Here is a 23,400-nt window from a genome sequence, read left to right on the forward strand (position 1 = left end):
GACGGGGGGGGAGAGAGACAGGCAGGGAGAGAGGGAGACAGGCAGGCAGAGACGGGGGGGGAGAGAGAGACAGGCAGGCAGACAGAGAGAGAGAGACAGGTAGAGAGGGGGGGAGAGAGAGACAGGCAGGCAGAGAGAGAGAGAGAGAGAGATACAGGCAGGCAGAGAGGGAGAGAGAGAGGGGGGGAGAGACAGGCAGAGGGAGAGAGAGAGACAGGCAGGCAGGCAGAGAGGGGAGAGAGAGAGAGACAGGCAGGCAGAGAGAGAGAGAGGGGGAGAGAGGGAGAGAGAGAGAGAGGCAGGCAGAGAGACAGAGAGAGACAGGCAGAGAGAGAGAGACAGCGAGACAGACAGAGGGGTAGATAGACAGAGAGAGACAGGCAGAGAGATAGAGAGAGAGACAGAGAGAGACAGGCAGAGAGACAGGTAGGTAGAGAGAGAGAGACAGGCAGAGAGACAGGTAGGTAGAGAGAGAGAGACAGGCAGAGAGACAGGTAGGTAGATAGAGAGAGACAGGCAGAGAGAGAGAGACAGACAGAGAGAGAGAGACAGACAGGCAGAGAGAGCGAGACAGGCAGGCAGAGAGATAGAGAGACAGGTAGGTAGATAGAGAGAGAGACAGACAGAGAGAGAGAGACAGGTAGGTAGATAGAGAGACAGGCAGACAGACAGACAGACAGCGGGATAGAGAGACAGACAGAGAGATAGACAGAGAGATAGAGAGACAGACAGAGAGATAGAGAGAGACAGGCAGACAGAGAGAGAGACAGGCAGAGAGATAGAGAGACAGGCAGACAGACAGACAGATAGACAGACAGACGGATGGATAGACAGACACAGACAGACAGGTAGGTAGACAGAGAGACAGACAGAGAGATAGAGAGAGAGACAGACAGATGGATAGACAGACAGACAGTCAGACAGACGGGTAGATAGACAGACGGATAGACAGACAGACAGACGGATAGACAGACAGACGGATGGATAGACAGACACAGACAGACAGGTAGGTAGACAGAGAGACAGACAGAGAGATAGAGAGAGAGACAGACAGATGGATAGACAGACAGACAGTCAGACAGACGGGTAGATAGACAGACAGACAGAGAGATAGACAGGTAGATAGATAGAGAGACAGACAGGCAGGCAGACAGACAGACAGACACTTTATTTATTCCGAGGGAAATTCAAGCATCCATTAGCAGCATACAAACATAAATTACATTAAACATACATTAAAGTTAAAATTAAGCTATAGCACAGTAGCCAAACATTAAAGTGGATAAATTAAATAAAATCAAATATGTGCCGAGAGAGAAAATAAACTAGAAAAAATAGAAATGAAAACGTGTGCCTCCTCCCCCCCGAGTGAGGAGTTGTAGAGTGTGACGGCAGCCTTCCACTGAACAGGCTCCTCTGGCTGCTGAGGACGGTGTGCAGGAGGTGGCTGGCATCGTCACTAATGTCCAGCAGTGGTGGCTGGTGTGTGTTAGCCCTTTTTTAAAAGTGACAAAAAATTCAATTTATTTGCATTTTTATATCAAAATCTGATCTTTTCTTAATAGATTAGCTGTCAGAAATGTTTATCAGAATTGTTTATTGCCAAGTAGGTTTTTACACCTACGAGGAATGTGACTCGGTGCATTGCAACCACAGCTGTTATCTCCCAGTGCAGACAGATACACAGTTCAATGCTGCATGTACACAACAACAACATTATCAAGACATATTGGGACACAACCTGAACTTAATATTTGTGTTTTCTTCAGCTCAGAGACAGAAGAGCTCTTTCAGACTCGCTAACTGAAGCCTGCAGATTATTCTGAAGACGCTCAAATCCATAAACGACAAGGTACAAAGATATAATTCAAGTTTTTAGTTCGGCAGCAGGGAAGATGTGTGTATTGATCTCAATATTCAGCTGCTGTCAGAAACATTTTTAATATATCTAATCACAGAAGCATAGGGCAATGTTGTGCAAAAGTACAATAAAGAATCACAAAATAAGAATATTATAAAATATTCTATAATGAGACTATAATGAAAAATATATACACTATATGCAATATGCAGTAAAATGGTGTGCAAAACATCTTGAGCAGCTAGATTTCAACCAGTGATATCACGGCATTCACCCGTCAATCATTCTTCAACTGTTAGCGTAGGATGGAGCCCTTTTCTATCATTTAATAAACTGACGACTGAATGAGTGACATATTTTATGGATATTCTATATTATATTCAAAACTGTGCAATGAACCCAAACGGTGAACTCAGCAACTGCAGGAAGTCGGTGTAAAACCAGTGATTTGGATGAATTTTGAGCAGATTTTTATACAATTATCTGTCTTTATTATGTATTTTCTATTGTTTCTAACAGCCATACAGACTTAATAGGCTTCTTTTTTCAACAAATTCAGCGTTTTCTTCTCCCTGATGCTTTTATTAGTACCGTTGTAGCGTTGGGGGCGGCAGTAGCTCGGTCTGCAGGGACTTGACTTGGCAACCAGAGGTTCACTGGCTCAAGTCCTCACCATCTCTCCATTTACTTATAAGCCCTGTGAGTGTGTGTGTTGTGTGTGTGTGTGTGTGTGTGTGTGTGATACTGTGTCTATTTTTTATGTTTTCTTACCCCCCTTAAAATGAAGAAGGCCTTGCGACCCGCCGTGAAGCTTTGGCGACCCCTAGTGGGGTTCTCGACCCCCAGGTTGGGCACCACTAAACTACACACGGGTCGGGTGGAAGATCTTTTAAATGTAGTAAAGAAACACTCAGTTAAATCTTACTTTGGAGTAAAAATACAAAAATATTGGCATCAGTATTTACTTAAAGTACCTCAACGGAAGGTATAAGGTATTTTCAGTTAGCAACTAAATATCAAAAGTAAAATTTGGAAGCTTTACTTAAAGTTGTCGTTGGTCAAGATGGAGCTAAGTCATATAAAATCATACATTTTTGTGTGTAAAATCATAATTTGAAAAGAAACTAGTAACTAAAGCTCTTACATAATGTTCTTTTTTGTCATTTAACATCCTAAAAAAGAACCCGCTTGTCCAAATACAAAAACAACATGATACACTGGCAAAATAAAACCGATTGCAGGATAAAAACACACAAACAAGTTACAATAACTTTCAGTTTCAGTGATTAATTATCAGTAATATATTGTTCCTTTTTCTGTCAAACAGGGACAGAACAGAAAAACTCCAGCTGAAGCAGTTTCAGGGTGAAATGTCAGAAAAGATAAGAATAGACTTTTGCATAATGTTTATTTGTATCTGTGGTACAAGACTGAGTTTACACTGACATTTAGGTACCAGAGCATATGTTTACAGTATGGAAGTGTATACTGTCAACAGATATGAGAAAGATGACTAACCAAAGTCAGTCTGCTGGTGTATTTTTACTATATAAATGACTTAAATTATGAATTTGTATATATATATGTAATGATGTGATATTAGTATGACTTTTTGACAGTTTTAAGGTTTAATTTCATACATATTGCCTGTTAGTTGGTCTTGTTTTTCATCTCTTATGATTGTCTTTGTATTAAATGATCAATTATATTTGTTTATTATGGCTGCTGTCATTTAATCTCTGACAGAAATATAAGTAAAATAATACATAAGTAGATACAACTGCAAGAAAATGTCCTCAGCTTAAGTCTGGCCTCATGTAGAGGGATTTATTTTAATAAAATAAGACATACAGTAGTTAAAAGCCACTGCAATCAAATGAATTAAAGTATTTTATGATCATGATATTTAGTAAAAAGAGATAATCTCTTCTACGTTTTACTGAAATGATGCTGTAATGGTGGATTATCTGTCAGTAATTAGTAGTTAAGCTATTGTTCATGTCACTAAGTGATCTACCTCAACAGGTTTATCCAACTCAGACCACAGAATATTCAGATCAGTTAACCACAGCTGTTATCTCCCAGTGCAGACATTATCAAGACATATTGGGACACAACCTGAGCTTAATATTTGTGTTCTTCCGCTCAGAAACAGAAGAGCTCTTTCAGACTCGCTAACTGAAGTCCATGAACGACTAGGCACCAGGGAAAATGTGTATTTATCAGCAGACCATTATAAACTGGTCTGTTGATTGATTACGTCATCAGCTGATCAATCAATCTCCATATGTTGGAAGTCTTTCACACAAAGCAAGTTAAACCTTCCTGAGAAGGTTTTGGTGGCTCCAGCGGGAATAAATCCAGGGGGTGTACGAGCTACAGGTAATGAATCACAGCAAGCAGAGACATCAGCGCGTTCATGGAGAAATGTTTCAGCGTCGGTGAAGACGATTTGAGTCGAGGTTTGGTGTAGATGTACGGATGCTCCTGGGGAAATGTAAAGAAAAATGTGTTTGAAAGGAAACTTTATTATCTACATACACAAACAGGAAACTCGTCAGCGTGTCAGTCGTGTGGTACCTTCGTGGGGCAGATGAGTTTTATTGGCTCTGAAAGTGTCTGTATCATCTCTTTCTCTCCCTCAGGCTGGAACTGAGGAAACATTTGAACGTCAGTGTCAAAATAAAACTTCATGAAGATGAACAGTCTGATGTTTTTATGAGTTTTCAGCCTTTTCTGATGTTTGAATTCAGTGATGGTAACTTTTATATTTTGCTAGGTATCTTTAGATGACTTTTTTCTTAAATCTATTGATACAAATATTAATATATTAGTCTGCTGTGACCCCATATGTAGGCTTAGACCCTAATCTTATCTTAACCAAACCTTTAACTAACTGACAACATCTTTAACGCCTATCTGAACGTAATCAGTACAACTTAAAACCATAAAACTTCACCATGTTGTTCCACAGTCCCTTTGCCAGCTCCTCGTGACCTTTAACAGTGAAGTGGAAACAATCTGCTGTGAAGAAGCTCAAGTCAATCGTCCCGTTCTGAAGGTACAGTAAGAGGGAGAACATAAATTACTAATAAATAATGATAAAAGTGGTAAACTGTCTGTGTGTGTATGTGTGACACTTACAGGAAGTGTTGGTGGTCTTGCATTCTCCAAATAAGGCTGCAGAACAACAGCAAAGTCCTTTTTGAAGAAACGGTCGCTGTGCAGTAGCTTCTCTAATCTTCTCTATAAAGAAGGGAAGTTAGAAAAGACAACACGTTAAGACTTTTTAAGACGGATTCCTGATCAAAGTGCTGTTTCACATTCATTCTGACAACAGAAACAGAAAATATGTAAACCAGAACAATGAAACCATGAGTTCTACTATAATAAAACCGACCAGAACAGGACAAAAAAAGAAGAGATTTAGCCGTTTTGTTCAGGCATTTTAATGTGTATGGAGATTTTTACAGTCTAATTATCTTGTTCGGTCTTTTTTGTTGTGAACTCACCTGGAACTCGTGGTTAATCTCGACCAGCTCCTCCAGCTCAGTGGAGTTTTCTTCAGGTTGAACGAGGCAAGAGCAGAAACTCCTGTGTGCAGATTATCAGGTGATCAGTTATCTCATATTATAGGCAGCTGGAATATGAACCTCCTGTTTAGTCACTGCACTGCATCATTTACCACTTCACATACTACAGTATTTCATTAAGAATTAGTTACTCTCTCTTTAAAGAGTTGATTTCCTGGTATTTTTAGGTTAGTTTTGAACAAATCAAGGTGAATAAATACAAGTTTAACTCACTGTTAATAATTATAGTAGTAATAATAGTTTGGTATAAATATAAACCTAAGTTTTGTTCAGTTTTTGTCCAATCAGATTGTATAGCTGAATTTCTCTGTGACACATATTAATAAAATGTATTAACTTTCTGAAAAAGGTCATCTAGCTAGCTAATCGGACAATATGAAAACAAAGAAGTATTATTTAAAGGTAGTTTCGACATCCACTGCTACAAAATATCTTTTAATGTAATTATACAGTTTGACTTGAGAGGAGTGGGAGGTTTACTGGTAAAAACAAATAAAAGAAAATTGACTTTTGAAGCTGACAGCCGAGGGTCGGCCTCTGAACATCTCTGAGAGGCTTCATGGAAAGAATCTGCACCACGTTGACGATCATCCTGGGGATCTGAAACCAGAAGGGGACATTCGTGCAGTGAGATAATTTCTGCAGAGTGAAGAGTGGAGCTTTAAAATGTCTGCATGGCCTCTTTCATACTTCACAGTTTCAGAGTGATAGTGGAGGGGAGAAGAGAGAGGGGGAGCATGAGGAAACTGTGTTCAACCTTTCTGGTGTGAAGGACCTCCAAACTGATACACATCAGACCACAGACCCGTATTGGATCATATGTAGACTCAGGGACCCTCATCTGACTCCAGATTTAGTTCCATAACTGTCTATACTGAAGATTATCAGATTAATGTGTGAATCCAATGAACAGAATATTCATTGTAATACATTCTTTCATTAGGGTAACACTTAAAATATTACCCACTGCTCTACGGCAGCATTATAGTAGGCTAATGTAAGCATTGAGCTCAGCGTCTGCAGGGTAGCCATATTGGAGCAGACTGAATCAATTCCTACAAGTAATCAGTATCAGGATCAATTCTTCACATTTATAACAAACCAAATCTCATGAAAATCGCTCCAAAACTCTGCATCTCTCAGTATTGTTAACTATAGCGGATCTTGACCTCCCCAATATGGCGACTGGGCTGATGTATGAGGTATCTACATTTCTCTATCTATGGTGGAGACCCTTCAGTTGAAGCATACAGTAGTTTTATAAAGTGAAGCTGTAGCTAATTAGGTGTCAGGTGTGACAATGTAGAGCCGAGTCTGAAATCTCTTAAGACAGAATAAACCCTTTTGATTTAGGTCGACACTCATTCATCCAATAACTTTGTTTCCTGGTGTGTGATGAGAATCTCCAGCTCTCTAAATTTAGTGTCTGACCTTGTTTTAAGATATAAAGTCTTACCTCGTTCATCATCAGGTCTAAAGCTTCTGTCATGTGGTGAATGAAGTTGTCGGGGGAGAACAGCGTCTGCAGAGGAGGACCAGATTTAAGACATTATATTTGTACACTTCATTCATTCTTCTAAATGTTCAGTTTTCATTTTTTCTCCATTCATAGGCCTGATATATCCAGTATACCTCACACTGCTACCACATAGTTAGAAGATAATGGTTTCCCATGAGTTTAATTTAATATTATGTAATGATATGGATTAAAAAAAACACACTGAATATTTTTTTAAATAAAATGTAAAGAGTAACTTCACATCGAGCAGGAATGCAGTGTTTCTCTGCACTTTCTGGTTAAGAGTTTCACTTCGGACCACACCCTACATCACCGCTGGGTGTAAACACAGGTGAACTATGCTTCACCTGTCACCACACCCAACAGCAATGTCAGAGTGGAGCGACACAGGAATAAAACAACTTGTAAAATTACTGTGAAAATGTAACTAAAATGTCCTTCAAGGAGTTTTTAACTGGTTATGAAAGTAATGCCTCTATATGACTTCTATAAACAAACAAGACCATCAGAGAGGAGATTGGCTATTCCTGTATAGTTATTTTTAATGCCTGCCACCGGGTGGGAACACTATCGCTTTTGTCCACAGGGGTCGCCAGAATCAACACAAAATAAAGGCTCCTTGAAGGGGAAATACTAAGTAAAAGTATTTATAATCAACAAAATGTACTTAAAGTATCAAAAGCACCTATATATGATGTCATTAAATTATTATGACTCATGCATTAATGTAAAAGCAGGATTTTACTGTTGCAGTTGGAGCTCATATTAAACTATTTCCTGTAGGACTGCAACTAATAATTATTTTTTATTATGGATTCATCTGCTGGTTGTTTTCTCCATTAATCCATTCATTGTTTGCTTTGTAAAAGATCCTGAAAATAGTGAATTACCCAAGAGCCCAGAGTGAGCAAAACTCAAAATTAATAGAAAATACATTCAAATGATTAAAAGGAAGCAGGAACCATGAATGTTTTAACACGACAATGACCTGAACGATTATGAAAATATTCAGTTTTATGTCAGTTGATTAAGTTGTACTTTCATATTGTTCATATTCATATGTTTTGTGTGTACAAACACAAGTAGAAAGTACTACCACTACTCTAAAATGTAGTGGAGTAGAAGTATAAAGTGGCATGAGAAGGAAAGACATTCCACCAGTGACCCTCTTACTTTGTCTTTACAGTAATCACAGATGTCGTTCATGCCGATCAGCATCGTCACCACCTTCCAGTCCTCTTGGAAGTTTAGACCCTAATAAAAAAAAAGTTGGCTCAGTTTGATGTTGAACGTCACACGAAGAGGATAAAATAAGATTATTTGTCATCTAATGAGCAGAGCGATGAACGCTGACACTCACCGGGTAAGACTTGAACGTGTCTATCATGGTTCTTATCTGATCTGACACGTTTCTGTAAGAGAACAGACAAACACTCACAGTGCTGACTCATCACACTGACATCAATAAAACACTATCGTATGATTATTAAATCATTTGCAGCTCTAATTAATTTGATCTTTGAACTTCAGGGAAAACATTTTGCTGCATGATGAGAACTTACTGCACAGCTTAAAGCTGCACTCCGTTATTTTTGTTAGAGCAGCAAATATTCCCCCGATTATTTGAAACTTGAAGAGACAAAAGAAGAAATAAACGGCAAGTTGGGGCAAGAGTCTTACAGCGTGTTGTGGCCCGTGATGGCGAAGTTGAAGCCGGTCTCGTTGACGGTCGTCGGGCTGCCGTGGAAGGTCATCACGGGTGCTGGACCCAGCAGTTTGGGATTGAAGAGTTTTAAAATATCTGGACAACGAGATGATCAAACCTCCTGTCAACTGATAGCTCTAATATATGTGATAGTATACATAAGGGCCAATAAATTACTGCTCGATAATAATAATCATTTATCTTAAATTGTTATGATTTATGTTTCTGAAGAAAGATTTATTAGAGACAGAAATAATCTCAATTTCAGCCACAGAATCACAGATTGCTGCAGAAGAACACAAGACACTGCTTCTTTCTTTCATTCATTCATTCATTCATTAGCTCATTATCTAGCTAGTTTAGGTCTTGCTAATCTATTTTTTGGCTTCACAACTTGTAATGAGATTATTTTTATCTTTAAACAATCTCCTAATATAAACTTACTTACTTGCCAGTGTTATGACATTTTGATAAGTTCCATATCCTCCGATGCTGATCACAGAAAAAGGGAAAGGGACACGGTAATTAATAATCAATGACAATAACATAAATCATAATAATAATGTCATTAAATGAAAATGATAACACTTATAATGAGCTCTGCGAGATTAGATAAAGTTAAACAAGGTCAGTGAACTTACAATCAGCAGCTTTTTGAGCAGAATCATCTTATGATAACATTTAAATGGGATGCTGATATTTAAGTGAGCGTTGGAGGGTTGATTGGTTGTATTATCTGAAACGGAGCCTGGAATTCGGCTGCAGAGCTGATTTACCTCCAGGAAACTTGGCGAAATTCGAAAGGTATCGCTAAAATGTTAGAACCGTTGGCACCAATAGCTGTCTGCAATAAAAACACAGACAGGAAATGTTCTTAATGAAGAGAAACACTGTTGTATTCATGTTTTTTAATGGAAGTTTAACAGTTTCTATTTCTCAGTATTTCTGTAGAAATAACATTTCACTCACAGTTAAAGAGTCTCCCAGCGCGGCGATGACTTTGACGTCTGCAGCTTTGACATATTCAACTAGAAACAAACAAGGAAACAGTCAGAACAAAGACGATACACAAAGCAACATCACGAGCACAGTCACAAGTTATCTGTGAAGTGGCTGACACACTATACTTCAATAGAGGTGAAGACATCAGTGAAATTCAGGTCGTCACCTTTCATGAACAGTTGATCTAACATTCACACATTAAACTCTCAGAGGTTCGAGGATTTAAAGGTCAGATATGAAGAAAAACAATCAATCAGCATCTATAAGCTATTTCAGTGCAGGTGTGTTGTTCTCACATTAAAGATATTGAGACATGTTTGCTGTGTAAAAAGAAGAAAAGTAAGTAGTAGAAGTAAACGTATAAAAAGTATTGGCATCAAATATATACTTAAAGTTTTCATTATGCAGAATGGCCCATTTCAGATTTATTATATTATTGGATTATATTGGATCTTAAAGTTGCAGCTGGTAAATGTGGAGCTAATTTTAATTATTTTATATACTGTCGGGTAGTTTAATCTATATTAATATACCGCAATGTATTAGTAGATTTATATTTTGTATTAGCAACAGGTAACAAGTAACTAATGTAGTGAATACATGTAGTGGATTATAAGAATAAAATGTCATAAAATGGAAATACCCAAGTAAAGTAAAGTACTATTTAAACTGTACTTAGTTACATTCCACAGCTGGGAATAGATATTGAAAATATTTGGAAGTATTTAAATCATTAACTTATGTATTAATAAAACAGTAGTGCAGTAAAAATGTAAAGAAATATTAGCAACAAAATGTACTTAATGTAGAAAAAGAGTGTTTACTGTCTACAGTGTTATATTCTTATATTATTAGATCATTATTTATGTATTAATATGTAAGCAGTACTTTCATATTGTTGTTGGTGAAGATGGAGTTATTTATAAACTACTTCATATACTTTGTTATAGTTAATTCATATTTTATAAACTGATCATATATTTAATGTACGTAAAGTCTTCATTTGTAAAGTAACTAGTAACTATAGCTCTTAAACAAATGTAGTAAAAAGTACAATAGGACTGTAATGTGGTGGAGTGTAAAGTATAAAGCAGCAGAAATTAGCTGCTTTCCACCACTGGATGCTGGTGAAGTGACACCGACCTGAGGAGGGGACGGTGGGAGACGGACTCATATCGGGGCAGCTGAACGGAGGATGAAGACGACGCTGCAGAGAATCTGTTCCAAAGACCTCCTGCAGGAAAACACACAGACACAATCCCACTGATGAAGTGCTGAGTGATGTTTAAAGTGACTGCAGGGAACATTGAACTCTGGACAGTTTTTGCTGCAGCATGTAGACGACCACATTGGACTCCAACAGTTCCCAAACTCCACACTGAACCACTCTCTCTCCTCCGGCTGCCGATGCTTTGATGTATTTTGGAGTTATTGTTTCAGATTCGTCCATATTTTTTGGTTTTCGATAGCCCTTTTGGTTATTTTAAAGTACAATTTAGGTTGTTTTTAGGATGAAAACTCTCTACGTAAGTGTGTTAGTCATGATTTTAAAATAATATTCTGGTTTTGTGGCTTTTTATATTTTATTTCTCTTATGTGGTTATCGTTCTCTGACATCTGTGACTCATCGTCATTGCTGCCTCTTTTATCCAAAACCCTTTTGAAAAAAGAAAGGTTTAATTTATTATTTAGTTTGTCTGAAAATGCCACATTTTGAAAATAAAAACAAAAAAAGGGGAAACTATGTACAACTTGGAAGTGATCTTTTCTTTACCATATGAGACACCCAGTTTATAATACTGCAAATATAAAAATATCACATTACTTTCATCAGTCGGCCAAATGCTCAATCACCACTGTGTTACCTAATTCGACATTAGATAGTGATTTACTGTAACAGACATTCATTTAAATGAAAATCTTAAGTTTAATGCAAACTGCAACACAACATAGAAAGTGGGGGGAAAGTGTAAAGTGGTTGAAATGAACCTCTTTAAGGTGTAGCAGCTATTAAAAGAAGAGCTATCACAACCTGCTCAGTGTTTATAATTAGAAACAACAGACTGTGCACAGGTCTTGTGGGTATGAAACCTCTGCACACAGCCTTTAAATGAATAGATTTACAAAATATGCAATCAGACAATTCAATTAATAAATACAATACAATATTGTTTGGGAAAAAGCTGCATCATTTTCTGACTCTGTAGTTGAGTTCAGTGAGTCTGATATTGAATAAAAAATCAATTTCACTGTCAGTTTTGCATTCAACAGCAAGAAAACAGTGTTGAAAACTCTTCTTTTCTACAACTACAGACAGCTTCAACCAGATATTCCTATGATCCAAATATAATAATAAACTATTCATTGACAGAAACAGCTGGTTTTGTTCTGTTAGCTCATGCAGGTTATATACAGTGTCGAATGTTTTAGATGGAGACAATACCTGGTTGATTCTTTCATCTTCTTCCCTTAATGTGTAGCCTGCAAAAGAAAAAATATAAATAAAATAAATGATAAAGTTTGATCCAGATACAGGAGACTCAGATTCAGATCCACGCTGTAAACGAGCCGAGTAAAACATCCAATTAAAGTAAAAGAAATAGTAAAAACATGAACCTGCTCACATCCTTACATGTTAATATATTTGAACTCTTACCGTCTACATGAATAAAAATACAGACTGCCAACAGCGCACAGAGCAACATGCTGTCCTTCCCAAAAGGAAAAACAAATAAAGAAATAAAAATAAAGAGTTGTCGTGCAGGTTTGGAGCTATAGTGTTAAATAACCTTTGTAATGAACACTTATCTTTGACCTTTGCAGTCATTAGTGCAACCACGACTCTCCGGGCAGAGTAATATACTGTAGATAACAGTAATTGCAATGGTCTTCAATTCTTCAACAATAATCCAGAACACCAGATGACTTTCAACAGGATGTAAATACCAATCAGATAATAAACAAGGACTGTGCCCAAATTAGCTTTGCTTAAAGTCTAAATCAAGTCAAGTGTAAATTGATATTGTAAAACTTATTAATACAATTAGTTTTTAATTAGAAATGACATAACATAGCATCTCTTGTTTTAGCTTTAATTCTATATGTTTCAAGTCCTTTTTAATGTTTAATGTTAAGTGTCATAGGTGCTTGTATGTCTCTGGTCTATAGTGACGTCAATCTGTGTCTCTTCCTGATAAATAAAGTCCTCCAAAACTATCTGTGTTCCACCAATAACATGTTTTTACTCAGTCGGCAGTTTTCTGACATGACTACTATTCATGTTTTTATGTGTCAAAGTAAAGTACTTACTCACTGTGTGCAGTCTCGCATAGCCATCTAACCATAGCCAGGACGATCTCCGTGCTTCGTTTTAGAGCTGGAGAAAGTAGGTGAAAGAAAGATGATAAGTGGGAGACTCTCTCTGTCAGTTTACTCAGCTAGTGGTTCGATGGTTTTGTTGATATTATGAAAAGGTTTTAAGTGAATTTACCTTAATTTGTTGGGAAAAAAACTAAAATCTGTAAGATCTGAGATCCATTTCCCCCAATTTATCGTAGTGTACAACAAAATCTTCTGGATGAATTCACTTATAGTGCACATTTCTTAAAGTCCATATCATATCATATATCCTACGTCAAGGTTTTTAGACATCTGAATCAGTGGTTCCCAACTAGAGATAGTCAGAGCTTCACAGGGTCGTGAGGCCTTGTTGATTTTAAGGGGTGTAAGAAAACGTAAAGAAATATACACAGAAGGCTGAAATCTCAGCACTTCATGTTTTTACACCAAATTTGCAAAATAAAAAGTCTATTAAGTATCTATGATTGTTTAAAAAATAAAATAAAATACATAATACAGAGAGAGAATTGTATAAAAAGTTCCCTAAATATATCAGGATAACTAATTTCTTATGTAATCAGAGGAAATAATGTGAATCATTGTAGGCTACAGTTTATTAATTGATCTGTATTGTTGTTATTATTATGCACTGAATGAAACATCTATAAAGTATTTCACTTTGTGACTCATTTAAGGGATTTAATCTCGTTATGATTCAAACAGCATTTCTCTAAACTTTTAAAATCTTTTGCTTTTAAAAAATATATATATATATCTTTTTATTTGAAATGATCTTTAACTTTTTATTAACTCCTGAGGGGGTCATGACGTCATTATTGGGGTCACGCGGGGTTGACCTCAGGTGTGTGTGTGTGTGTGTGTGTGTGTGTGTGTGTATGTATTGTGTGTGTGTGTGTGTGTGTGTGTGTGTGTGTGTGTGTGTGTGTGTGAAGTCTGAAGGTAAACAAATGGACCCAGCGGCGGTTCGCGGTAAAAACATGAACAATGTGACCGAACCGCGCGGATTAAAGCGAGTACAATGCCCGGATACAAGAGCAGATATAACTTACGCTTCTCTCCCGTGAGTACAAACTTTATTCTGCAACTTTAAAGATGTTAAAAGTGGAAATAAAAACGAGCTAACAGCTAGCCGCCTCCGCCTAGCATGGAAGTGTTGGGAGCACTTGCTGCGTTCAGGGACTGTCGGGAATCTGGGTTGTCATCGTCGTCCTGGGAAAGGGGTAAACAAACATTACGACTGTCAGTCGCAGTTTTCTAATAAACCCGGGTTTAACTCGGGATATTATAGTGCGGATAGCACCTAAACTCAGTTAACAACCTCTAAATCTGAAGCTGTACATACCAACATTCAGATGATAGCAGAAATAGTAGTAGAAGTTTATAAATTAGTAGCATAAAAAGTAGATTCAGATATGAGTTATGAGACTTTTGATTCTGAATAACTTGTTTCTGTTGTATTATGGTCTGTGCTCCAGTGCTTTCTATTTGAATTGTGTTCTTTTTTGGCATTTTGAATCTTCTTTGATATATTTACCTCATGTAAACACACAGATACAGTCATACGTGTGGCACGCTACCAAATGTGACAAATAAACCACCTAATAAAACAGCCGTCATTCAAACTTCATCTCATTTCAAAGGTCTATTTATTATCATGTAGAGGTGTTAGCTCTGAACGCTTTACATGTAGCTTTCATGGCCTCAGCTCTAGGAAGCAGTAGTTTACGAGGAGCACCTGAATGCAGCAGCTAAACCTGTGCATCCTTTCTGCAGGCTGTTTCTGAAAGTGGTGAAACATTTGGTTTTTTTTTTACCTCCAGAGTCGCATCAAAAAGATCATGCAGAAGGACACAGAGGTGGGGAGGATTGCGATGGCGGTTCCTGTGATCATCTGTATCCTTTTAACGTGCTGGGAGAAGCACTAAAGTAACTGCTGCCTTTGAGTCTGAGACCATCATGGGACATAAAACACTCCACTGGAGATTTCCTCCAGGTTCTTCAGGCTCTCCGAGGCTGTCTGTGTATTACATTGCTACTTTTAAATGAGGCATTAATTAAATAATTCAACACCCTGCAGGTGATACAATCTGTTTCCTGCTGTAGTCCTAAAGGAAGGCCGGTGTTAGAGAGATGTGTGTGTGTGCAGTGAAGTGTGTTGAAGCTGTAAAGTCCTGAACTGCAGGGATCAGCTCGGGCGCTGGAAATGTTCCTGAAGTGTCTGCTGACCAAAACCAGTCTGATAACTCAGTCCAAGCTGAGCGCCGTCGTATCTGTCGCTCATATGTAAGCACGCCTGCTGGTCCACCTGCAACTTGACTTAAAGGACCAGAGTGTGGGATTTAGTGGCATGTAGCTGTGATGCATTCACTGCCTGTATGCCAGACTAATAGTATCCAGTTTGTTTGATATATTTATCTTCATATTCAAGAAATTATTGTGCATTACTGCATCAAATTACATCAAAATGTGACTTCAAGTGGCTTTAAATTTAATGCACAGAAAGAAAAACGGGTTACTTTCTAAAGATTTAACACTTATTTTGGTACTTTCTTAAATCTTCTATTAGAGTTTTACAGACGTAATACCCAAAACCTGTTCAGTACGTTGCATGGAATGGAATTAGGAAAGTAAATTATTATTATTGTTGTTTTTGTTGCTGCGTAGGAAGCAGTGCATAGAGTCGGAGAAGCTCTTCGACTTCCTCAAAGACCTGGTGGAGCAAGCGACGTCTCCGGCAGGCCAGAAGGACAACAGAGGCACGAGTATGTGGCCGCTGTACAGGTAGAGATCGAAACATTCCCCATCAGTTGTTAACTATCACGGACTGTTTGGGTGGTGAAAAGTGTGAGCCGATGTCCTCGGGTGAGTTTCTTCTTTACATATACTGTAGATGTAAAAGCATTGTTCTCTTCCATCTGTAACTGAAAAGCATCTTTCTCTTGTATGTACGGTAGATCTCTATAGATTATTCTCTCAATCAGACAAATCATTTGGTCAAATAATCAATTAACTTTATCATGTATGACCCCAAAAAAGCAGCAAATCCTCACAGTTGAGGAGCTCGAATCAGAGATTGTTTGTTATTATGCAATAGTTGATTCATTTTCTGTTTACTGTCTGTATTGATTAAATCATTTCAGCTTTATCCTACAGTAAAAGTTCACATGATGTTCTTTCCAGGACCAAACGACGTGAAATTTCTGTTAAAAACCCGGCTGAAGTTGTAGAAGTGGCGCCACGATCGAGCCTCGACTCACTGGACAACGACTCTTCCACCTCCAGCGTACGTCTTCTACGACTGAACGCGCTCACACTTCATCCTCTGATGGGGCTGTTTCTTATCTTCTTACAGTTTATCAGCAGCAGGCACCGTTTGTAGTTACAACAGCGGCCTCGTGAGGCTGTAATGTTCGTTACACCCCCAGAAAACAAACCGTACAACTGGATTCTGACCTCATGTTTGTCCTGTTGCACCAGAGGAAAGGCCGTGTTGTTGTGTGAATTAAAAAAGGGGTTTATAATGTGTCCGAGGAGCGAGTAAACAACAAGCAGCTACTATAAAGGGAGCATTCATCATAGGGTGGCAACGTTTGTGACATCCTCAGTAATTACAGAGGAGTCTGAAGGGTTTGAAGTGACTCTCTCTGCTCTGTTTCTTCCAGGAGTCGGAGCTCTACATCTGCTTCTGACTGCCGACGTTCAACCAGAGGAAAGTGCTGTCATCTTAAAGCAGCACATCATTTCATCACTTTACTTTTGTTTATATGTTTATTTTTTATTTAAGCTTTACTGCTTTTTGGGGGAAAAAACCCCAAATATTTGAGTTATATAATATTTTAGACTTTTGCCTGCTAATGTAGTTTTTGTTGAGAAAAAAAAGGTTATATGTAATATAATTTTGTAGTGAAGCTCTTTTTCTTTTTGTTTGTATCAGAAGTTGAATTCTGTGTAAGTTTACACTAAAATGAAAATATTTAAATTATGCAATATAAATTGCTTCATACTTTTACAGTCTAAACCTTTTGTTTTTGTTGTCGTTTAGGCAGTTTGCTTTAAACTTTTGTAGTTGAACTGAAATGTTATGCTCTGGTTAAGTAAAATGTTAGAGAATACGTCTCTATGCGTTCGCCAACCTTTAAAACCAAACTGAGTGCTTGTTTTTGCTGAACGGCGGCCTTTAACGGCGGCCGTTTCGAAACATTTGATTTTTTTAAAGCACTTGTAAATTAACGTTTTAAAGACAGTAAACCTTTGCATATGGAATGTGATCAGATCAGTAAATAAATAAAGGTTCATTTCAGCTGTGAGTGGCAGATTTAATGTGAAGATGTGCTCACATAAATAAAAAAAACAACCCAAGAGCATAGAGGGATTGGTTTTATTCTAACCAACTCATCTTTTTACATTGTGAAAGGATGAAATGATGAATAAATAGATGCATTCTGTCCTTTTTTTTTTTAACTGGAAATTTACACTTTAAAGCCAAATATAGCAAAACGCCTCTCTTAAGTTGCTACGCTAGCTATCTGCATAAGGAGGAGAAACCGTTTTCACGTTCCGACATTGACAAACATTACGCACCAACGTTCCCGCTGAAGGTCCGAGCTGATCTGATCACCCAGACAGACGTCGGACTCGTAAAATGTGCACGAAATCAAGTATCAACGAAAGTAAAGTACAGCTCGGCTATAAGTGACAGACTTCATGAGTAAGAGTTTAAATCCAGTGGTCGTTCCTCCGTCTGGCAGTTGGAAATGAAACATGCATCTTGGCTGAAAGCATCTTCACTACAGTTACACTTCAAAAGAGTAAAATAAGTAAAAAAAAAATGTTTTAAAGCAACATCATATTTTTTTCTAATAAACCAAATAAAAAACACATTTATTTTTACTTTTGCAGTAATTACATATTTATAGAATTGTGGCCAATTTGCATTAGCGGTTCAATAGATTCTTCTTTGTTTTATTTAATCCATTTTCTATCCAGAGTCCCAAAAAGGCACAGTCGCTTTACACTCCTTTGAACAACTGACCCAAATACTGATGGGGAGAAATCTAGATTTAAATATGTTCAAAAAATTAAAACATTTACACACAAACACAGACAGACAGGTGACAGATCGGCCTTCACCTACTGCGTCTCTTTCGTTTAACTCGTGCTGTGAGTTTACAACGGACATCTTGTGCCAGACAGATCGAAGGACATGTTTTAAAAATTGAGAACAGAAATGAAAACAGAACTACAAGTACAGCATCTTCAGAAGAGTCGCGCTCCGTAGCCAAAAGTCTGTTTAATAGCTTCGAAGTAGTATCTCTTCCAGCCCTCTTTCGTCCGCTCCTCCTCGTTGTCCGGGACGCCTCGGCAGTCCACCTTCAGCTCCGTCTCGCTGCTCCGGTCCAAGAAATGAATCGTGATTGTCGCGTAGTGCTCTGTTGGGGGACACGGGACAACCACATGTTACCGTCAGTGTCTCCAGTTGCACAGCGAGGATTACAATAAACTGGTAAAAGAAAACGAGCCTCAACGTGTGACTCACGACCCCCGCAGTGAGGCAGATAATGTGTTTCATTCCACCCTTAAACAACTGAATAACAAAAAATAATGAATAGGACTTTGTCGAGGGCATTTAGTTAGAGAGATGCTGACGGAGAGCGGTGCTAATGGCAGAGACGAAGACATGAGAGAGAGGAGAGAAACCGCCAGGCGAGTAAATCTCAGACCGGCTTTTAGTCGTTGCTGAGAGCTTTGTGAGATAAAAGGCTGCAACAGACGGCGAGCTGTCCTTGTTTCTGTTTGACTAGTCCGTAATATTAGCTGGCTGTTTCTACTGTTGTTTCATTTGCTTGATGTTTGGCTGTGTTAGAAAAGGCTGCTAGATTTTGGTCAGAAGTAATGTAAGCCTAATAAAATGCACCAAATCTTACATAATGTTGCTCTAAGAATTAAAGGTTCATTGCTCTTTGAAAGGGTTTACTTGCATTATTATATCCACCATAATATCAGTGGCATTAACCATTACAGTAACACTGTTTATCCAAATTATTTTCTATATTCATATGAATGTAAACAGTCAATGATTTGACATTTGTGTGAAAATGGCTGTTGAAATATTAAAATATAAATAAATGAACATACCACAGGGCCAGTTGTTATACCTCCACTTCATAACTATTTTCTCATCAGGTATCTGGTGGAGAGAGAAGATTCCTTGTTAAGACAAAGTATTCACTTCATATAAAAGATGCTGTAGAATAAAAATAGAAATTAAACTCCACACTGCTGATATACACTTGAATATATTCCCTATTATGTTTTAGGTTTTAAGGTTTAACATCAGTCTCACCAGCTCTGTGAATTCACCAAAAACGTTTCCCTCTAGCAGACGAAACTTTCCGCCCCTCTCTCCGTCCACTGTCGCTGGAGCGTGTGTGAACGCCTGGGTCATCTGCAGGTGGACAAAAGACACTTCAATCAGACAGGCGACACTGATAATGGTCAGACGAGGTCTAATCCAAGTACCTGTAACGTTAAAATGCGTATTATTCTGTCAGATACAGCGGATTAACGGGTGGAGCTCACCTCCTGGTTGAGGAAGACCCTGTAGAGATCCGCTGGTGAGGTGAGGAATGTTTCTCTAATGCTGAATTTACAGGTGGGGATCTTGACGCCAGTGTTGATTGGAGCAGTTGTGCCGCTCGAGGAGGAAATCTGTTCAAATAAGAGAACAAAAAGGGAAGATCAGCTGCACCGCCGCAAGGAAAACACTGTGCTGGTTCATTACTGGTGCTTCTGTTACAGTAAATAATTCAGGGACCAGAGCATTGTCTGAAAATGTTAGTGACTCTCAGCACAAACCTGAGTCTTATCCTGCTTGGCTTTGGACTGTGAAGTGGACTGATGCTTGGCCACACCGTTGGCGGTAGGCAGGATCATTCCCTGTGTGAACTCTGCAATAAAAGCACTTTCTTTAAACTACAGAACAGCTTTTTCTTCATCACCACTGAATTAAAAAGCTTTTTTTCCAGCAGCCAAACACAAAGGAATCTGCCTTCAGAGCAGCAACAGGGAACGTTCATTTATTTTTGTAGATTCTGCCGACCCCTGTGGACCCGTTTCATTGATTTCAAGGGGAATCCAACCAGTGGAAGGCATTAAGAATAACTACATAGAAAAAGCCAATTCTTCTCACTGATGGTCTCATCTGCTTATGTAGTTCATACAGACTCATCAGTGTTACATTAAAGGGCCAGTGTGTAATATTTAGGAGGACTTATTGGCAGAAATGGAATATATTACTTTAGAATGAGCCTTTTATATCTACAGAAACAGTGAGTCGCCTCGCTGTCCGCCATGTTGAACCACCATGTTTCTACAGTCGGCCAGACGGGACAAACCAAACACAGGCTCTATATAGGAGTGTTTTGTTCCATGTTTCACCACCAGTCCTTCACACTTGGAAGGGAAAGGGTGAAGCGAGGGAGTTCTGATCTGCAATTTCACCACTAAATCTTACACACTGGACCTTTAAGAGTGCTTCATAACCAGTTTAAAAACTCCTTGTAGTAGGTTTAAATAAACAAATACAGGCACAATAATTCTAAAACTCCACAGTGAATAATTGTAGAGGATGGTTATTCTTTATTCCACTATTCAAAAATAAGACATTGTAAGCAAACGTATTAAATTTAGACAAGTTCAACTATAATACCTACTCTCAATGTGGTTAGATCTTCCACACAGCACTTTTAAACTCATTATTTTAACCAATTAATACTAAAAATTACTATATATGCTAATCATTATAACCCCTATATCTTAAAAATGAGTCTCTTTTAAAGGCTGACTATGTTCCTGACCATTTATATTACAGGTATACGCTGTAAATACAATAACTGATCCTGTGTTTTGAGTTTTGGAGGTGAACGGAGCCCCCTTTGTGTCAATCTGGATCAATGATTGTTCCTCTAACAACGAGACTGGTTTCACTCGCCTGTTTTTAAGTACCCAACGTAGCTTCCCAGGGCTTCACGGATTTTCTCAGCTCCTTTTGTCTTCATCAGGCTGGTCAGAGGCGTTTCAGGCTCATCTTTATTCAACGATACAGAAATCTGGACAGAGATCACAGCAGAGGGTATCACCACACTGTTCCTACACCACCAGAATTATTATACACATGTTTCTTTGGTGAAAACTCACATCAAGATCCTCCATGTCGTTCTCATCGGACAGGTTTGGAACTTCGATTGTTCCTTGATATTTGACTCCTGCGTTTGACTTTCCTGGTGAAAATAAAGAGAATACAGTTGTTAGCAGAGATTCAAAGCCTCTTTATTCCTCTTTATTTTCAATAATGTAGATAAAAATTAAAAGACCAACGCTGCTTGCAGATGTAGGACCGATTTTAGACATACATATTTAACCAAATTCCCCTCCACAACACTCCCACTCACCGGTCCAAGTAGCTTTCAGGTTCCATTCATAGAAGAAAATAAGTTTCCCTTTGCGGTTGTTAATCGAGGCCTCTCCTTCCACCTTGCTGACTTCTGTCACCTCGCAACTCCCCTCTTCGTTCTCCACGCTCAACCCGAGGAGCAGGGCTTTTAACTTGTCCGACGACCAGTTTGTCGCATCTCGTTCAGTCCTGAAAAAGGTCCAGCAGAGAACGCAGTGATGAGAGACCACGTACCAAACCCCACACAATCTGAATCTTCTGTATCAACTATTAACACATAACACACATCATCTGTTCTTAATTCCTATACCGCGCCTTGTTTGTATACTAAAATATAAACCGACTACATACTAGCTTCTCCCTCGACCTGCTGAGAGAGAGACTCGGCGAGGGGTAATCTATTTATAATTACAAGCCGTAAATATATTGTGCCATTAATAGCATTTTAAACCACACTGCTGATCACTTTCATCCCGCGTTGGCTGCTGGTTACTTTATCTTAACTGTGGAGTGAAAATCAGAAGTTTTTAAACTTTCTTGAGATGGTTAATCTTCTCACAGTGAACATCACATTTACATTATATTAAGTCACGCTCACTCGGTTTACAGCTGAATATGTCGTATTACCTACATTACTACACAACGACAACAGAACATTCATTAACATATCGTACGTGATGACTTAACCACTTCAAGTTCATTTTTATACTTTGCGCTGACATAAACTGTAACCAACAGCAGTCTGCGAGCCAGGAACGACACACATAACAATCGAACATCGTATAATACACAACAGAAAACTGCAGAAATGTGGAACTAAAATGGTTTTAAACACTGAAACAAGGAGGGCCAAACCCTAAAGGGACCATAGAGGGCTTTAGGTTACAACAACATGGGGGGTAAATGTAGGAGTGGCAGGAGGCATTTTATTTAAACTATTGGCTTTTTTTTTTTTTTTAACTTTTAATAACAGAACAGAGTATATTTCCTCTACAGACACTTAAACATGGCACAATACTATCACCAGAATACATTTCTATAGTGATTTATGTCTTCTTAGAGGCTGGATAAGACCACAATGGGGACCACCCTGAAAGCAGCAGTGTATGTACAGCATCACATGTGGGAAATGTGCCACAATCCGAACACCTAAGGCCACTTTCATACTAAAACCTCCTTTTAACAACAAGATAAAAACCCCACAACTGCAAGGACACCGACGACATGTGGATGTACTGAAAGAACATCTCTTAAGTGTGTTAGCCACAAACAATGAGATAACATTTACAGTCACGTTGTGGACGGGTGCTTTCTCTACAGGAGGCCAAACTTTCTAACCAACGTGATTAACCCTTTAACAGTACGTTATTACACCGAAACACGTTGTAACGGACTAATTAACACCCCCCACCGACGGCAGCTAGCGAAAGGCGAAGCTAACTCCAACTTAGCTTAGCGTCTTTTTTTTTTTTTTTAATTTTAAAGTCTTTTCCAAACATTTTCACACTCACAGCTGCTTGTGCGCAGTTTAAAAACACTAAAACTCTCATTATGTTGCACAAAAACAAAAAAAACCCCACAACCCAGCTGTAACTTGACACAATAAGGGCTCAATGAGTGGCGTTAGCATTAGCGGGAGCTAGGTAGCAGTCGGTGTCCTTACCAGTGCCAGTTGTTGACATTAGTCGCATCGGCTCTCTCCTCCACAATCCACCGAGGGTCTCCTTCTCCCCACTTGGCCATTGTTCAGACAGCTAACTGACTGTAGTTTCACTGTGTCGCGTTGTGTGTGTGTGAGAGACAGACAGGCTGAGAGAGAGACAGGTTTGTGTGCCGGTGACTGCACGTTGTTTCTAGAAGCCTCTCGCTGCTGCTGGCTCTGGAGCGGTGCTCCCGCGTTCATCCGCC

The 23,400-nt window shown here is 38.7% G+C and overlaps 3 protein-coding genes and 1 long non-coding RNA gene across 7 annotated transcripts; 2 read left to right on the top strand and 2 right to left on the bottom strand.

Annotated features, from left to right (window-relative positions):
- Window positions 1-221: 221 nt before the first annotated feature.
- Window positions 222-4,564, top strand: LOC127359141 (uncharacterized). The gene is made up of 2 exons (XR_007882599.1): window positions 222-598; window positions 641-4,564. It is a non-coding gene; the product is annotated as an uncharacterized LOC127359141 (long non-coding RNA).
- Window positions 3,253-14,227, bottom strand: LOC127359125 (phospholipase B1, membrane-associated-like). 4 transcript variants are annotated; one of them, XM_051392877.1, is made up of 17 exons: window positions 14,090-14,227; window positions 12,994-13,056; window positions 12,124-12,161; window positions 10,824-10,914; window positions 9,648-9,706; window positions 9,455-9,522; window positions 9,127-9,170; window positions 8,654-8,774; window positions 8,334-8,385; window positions 8,147-8,227; window positions 6,911-6,976; window positions 5,963-6,054; window positions 5,374-5,455; window positions 5,006-5,107; window positions 4,821-4,916; window positions 4,442-4,513; window positions 3,253-4,348 (listed from the first exon to the last, which is right to left on the bottom strand). In XM_051392877.1, the coding sequence occupies exons 2-17, from the start codon at window positions 13,022-13,024 to the stop codon at window positions 4,238-4,240; spliced, it is 1,206 nt and encodes a 401-aa protein (XP_051248837.1). In that variant the 5' UTR covers window positions 13,025-13,056; window positions 14,090-14,227; the 3' UTR covers window positions 3,253-4,237. The 4 variants fall into 4 exon arrangements, with proteins under 4 accessions (XP_051248837.1, XP_051248854.1, XP_051248846.1 ...); XM_051392894.1 differs by having other exon boundaries at window positions 12,990-13,056; window positions 14,090-14,220; XM_051392886.1 differs by lacking the exon at window positions 14,090-14,227 and adding an exon at window positions 13,171-13,501.
- On the top strand, window positions 13,965-19,182 carry LOC127359140 (dr1-associated corepressor). Its single transcript, XM_051392926.1, has 6 exons — window positions 13,965-14,100; window positions 14,861-14,933; window positions 15,230-15,323; window positions 15,705-15,821; window positions 16,221-16,323; window positions 16,703-19,182. The coding sequence occupies exons 1-6, from the start codon at window positions 14,059-14,061 to the stop codon at window positions 16,727-16,729; spliced, it is 456 nt and encodes a 151-aa protein (XP_051248886.1). The 5' UTR covers window positions 13,965-14,058; the 3' UTR covers window positions 16,730-19,182.
- ahsa1b (AHA1, activator of heat shock protein ATPase homolog 1b) lies at window positions 17,405-23,400 on the bottom strand. The gene is made up of 9 exons (XM_051392910.1): window positions 23,156-23,400; window positions 21,491-21,681; window positions 21,237-21,319; window positions 21,031-21,148; window positions 19,896-19,987; window positions 19,620-19,748; window positions 19,384-19,485; window positions 19,176-19,227; window positions 17,405-18,469 (listed from the first exon to the last, which is right to left on the bottom strand). The coding sequence occupies exons 1-9, from the start codon at window positions 23,233-23,235 to the stop codon at window positions 18,297-18,299; spliced, it is 1,020 nt and encodes a 339-aa protein (XP_051248870.1). The 5' UTR covers window positions 23,236-23,400; the 3' UTR covers window positions 17,405-18,296.

Source organism: Dicentrarchus labrax, unplaced genomic scaffold (genome assembly GCF_905237075.1).
Source record: "Dicentrarchus labrax unplaced genomic scaffold, dlabrax2021, whole genome shotgun sequence".
Taxonomy (NCBI): Eukaryota; Metazoa; Chordata; class Actinopteri; family Moronidae; genus Dicentrarchus; species Dicentrarchus labrax.

What these genes read in the sequence shown, in the direction of transcription:
- LOC127359140 (XM_051392926.1), top strand. Translation starts at nt 14,059, where the DNA reads ATGCCCGGATACAAGAGCAGATATAACTTACGCTTCTCTCCC. An exon ending in GTCGTATCTGTCGCTCATAT is followed by an intron (nt 15,324 to 15,704) that starts GTAAGCACGCCT and finishes GTTGCTGCGTAG; the next exon opens with GAAGCAGTGCATAGAGTCGG. An exon ending in ACGACTCTTCCACCTCCAGC is followed by an intron (nt 16,324 to 16,702) that starts GTACGTCTTCTA and finishes TGTTTCTTCCAG; the next exon opens with GAGTCGGAGCTCTACATCTG.
- LOC127359125 (XM_051392867.1), bottom strand. Translation starts at nt 12,385, where the DNA reads ATGTTGCTCTGTGCGCTGTTGGCAGTCTGTATTTTTATTCATGTAGAC. An exon ending in ATCACGGGCCACAACACGCT is followed by an intron (nt 8,386 to 8,653) that starts GTAAGACTCTTG and finishes GTTCTCTTACAG; the next exon opens with AAACGTGTCAGATCAGATAA. An exon ending in GTGATTACTGTAAAGACAAA is followed by an intron (nt 6,977 to 8,146) that starts GTAAGAGGGTCA and finishes CCTCCTCTGCAG; the next exon opens with ACGCTGTTCTCCCCCGACAA.
- ahsa1b (XM_051392910.1), bottom strand. Translation starts at nt 23,235, where the DNA reads ATGGCCAAGTGGGGAGAAGGAGACCCTCGGTGGATTGTGGAGGAGAGA. An exon ending in AATGTCAACAACTGGCACTG is followed by an intron (nt 21,682 to 23,155) that starts GTAAGGACACCG and finishes GACCTTTTTCAG; the next exon opens with GACTGAACGAGATGCGACAA. An exon ending in ACGACATGGAGGATCTTGAT is followed by an intron (nt 21,149 to 21,236) that starts GTGAGTTTTCAC and finishes ATCTCTGTCCAG; the next exon opens with ATTTCTGTATCGTTGAATAA.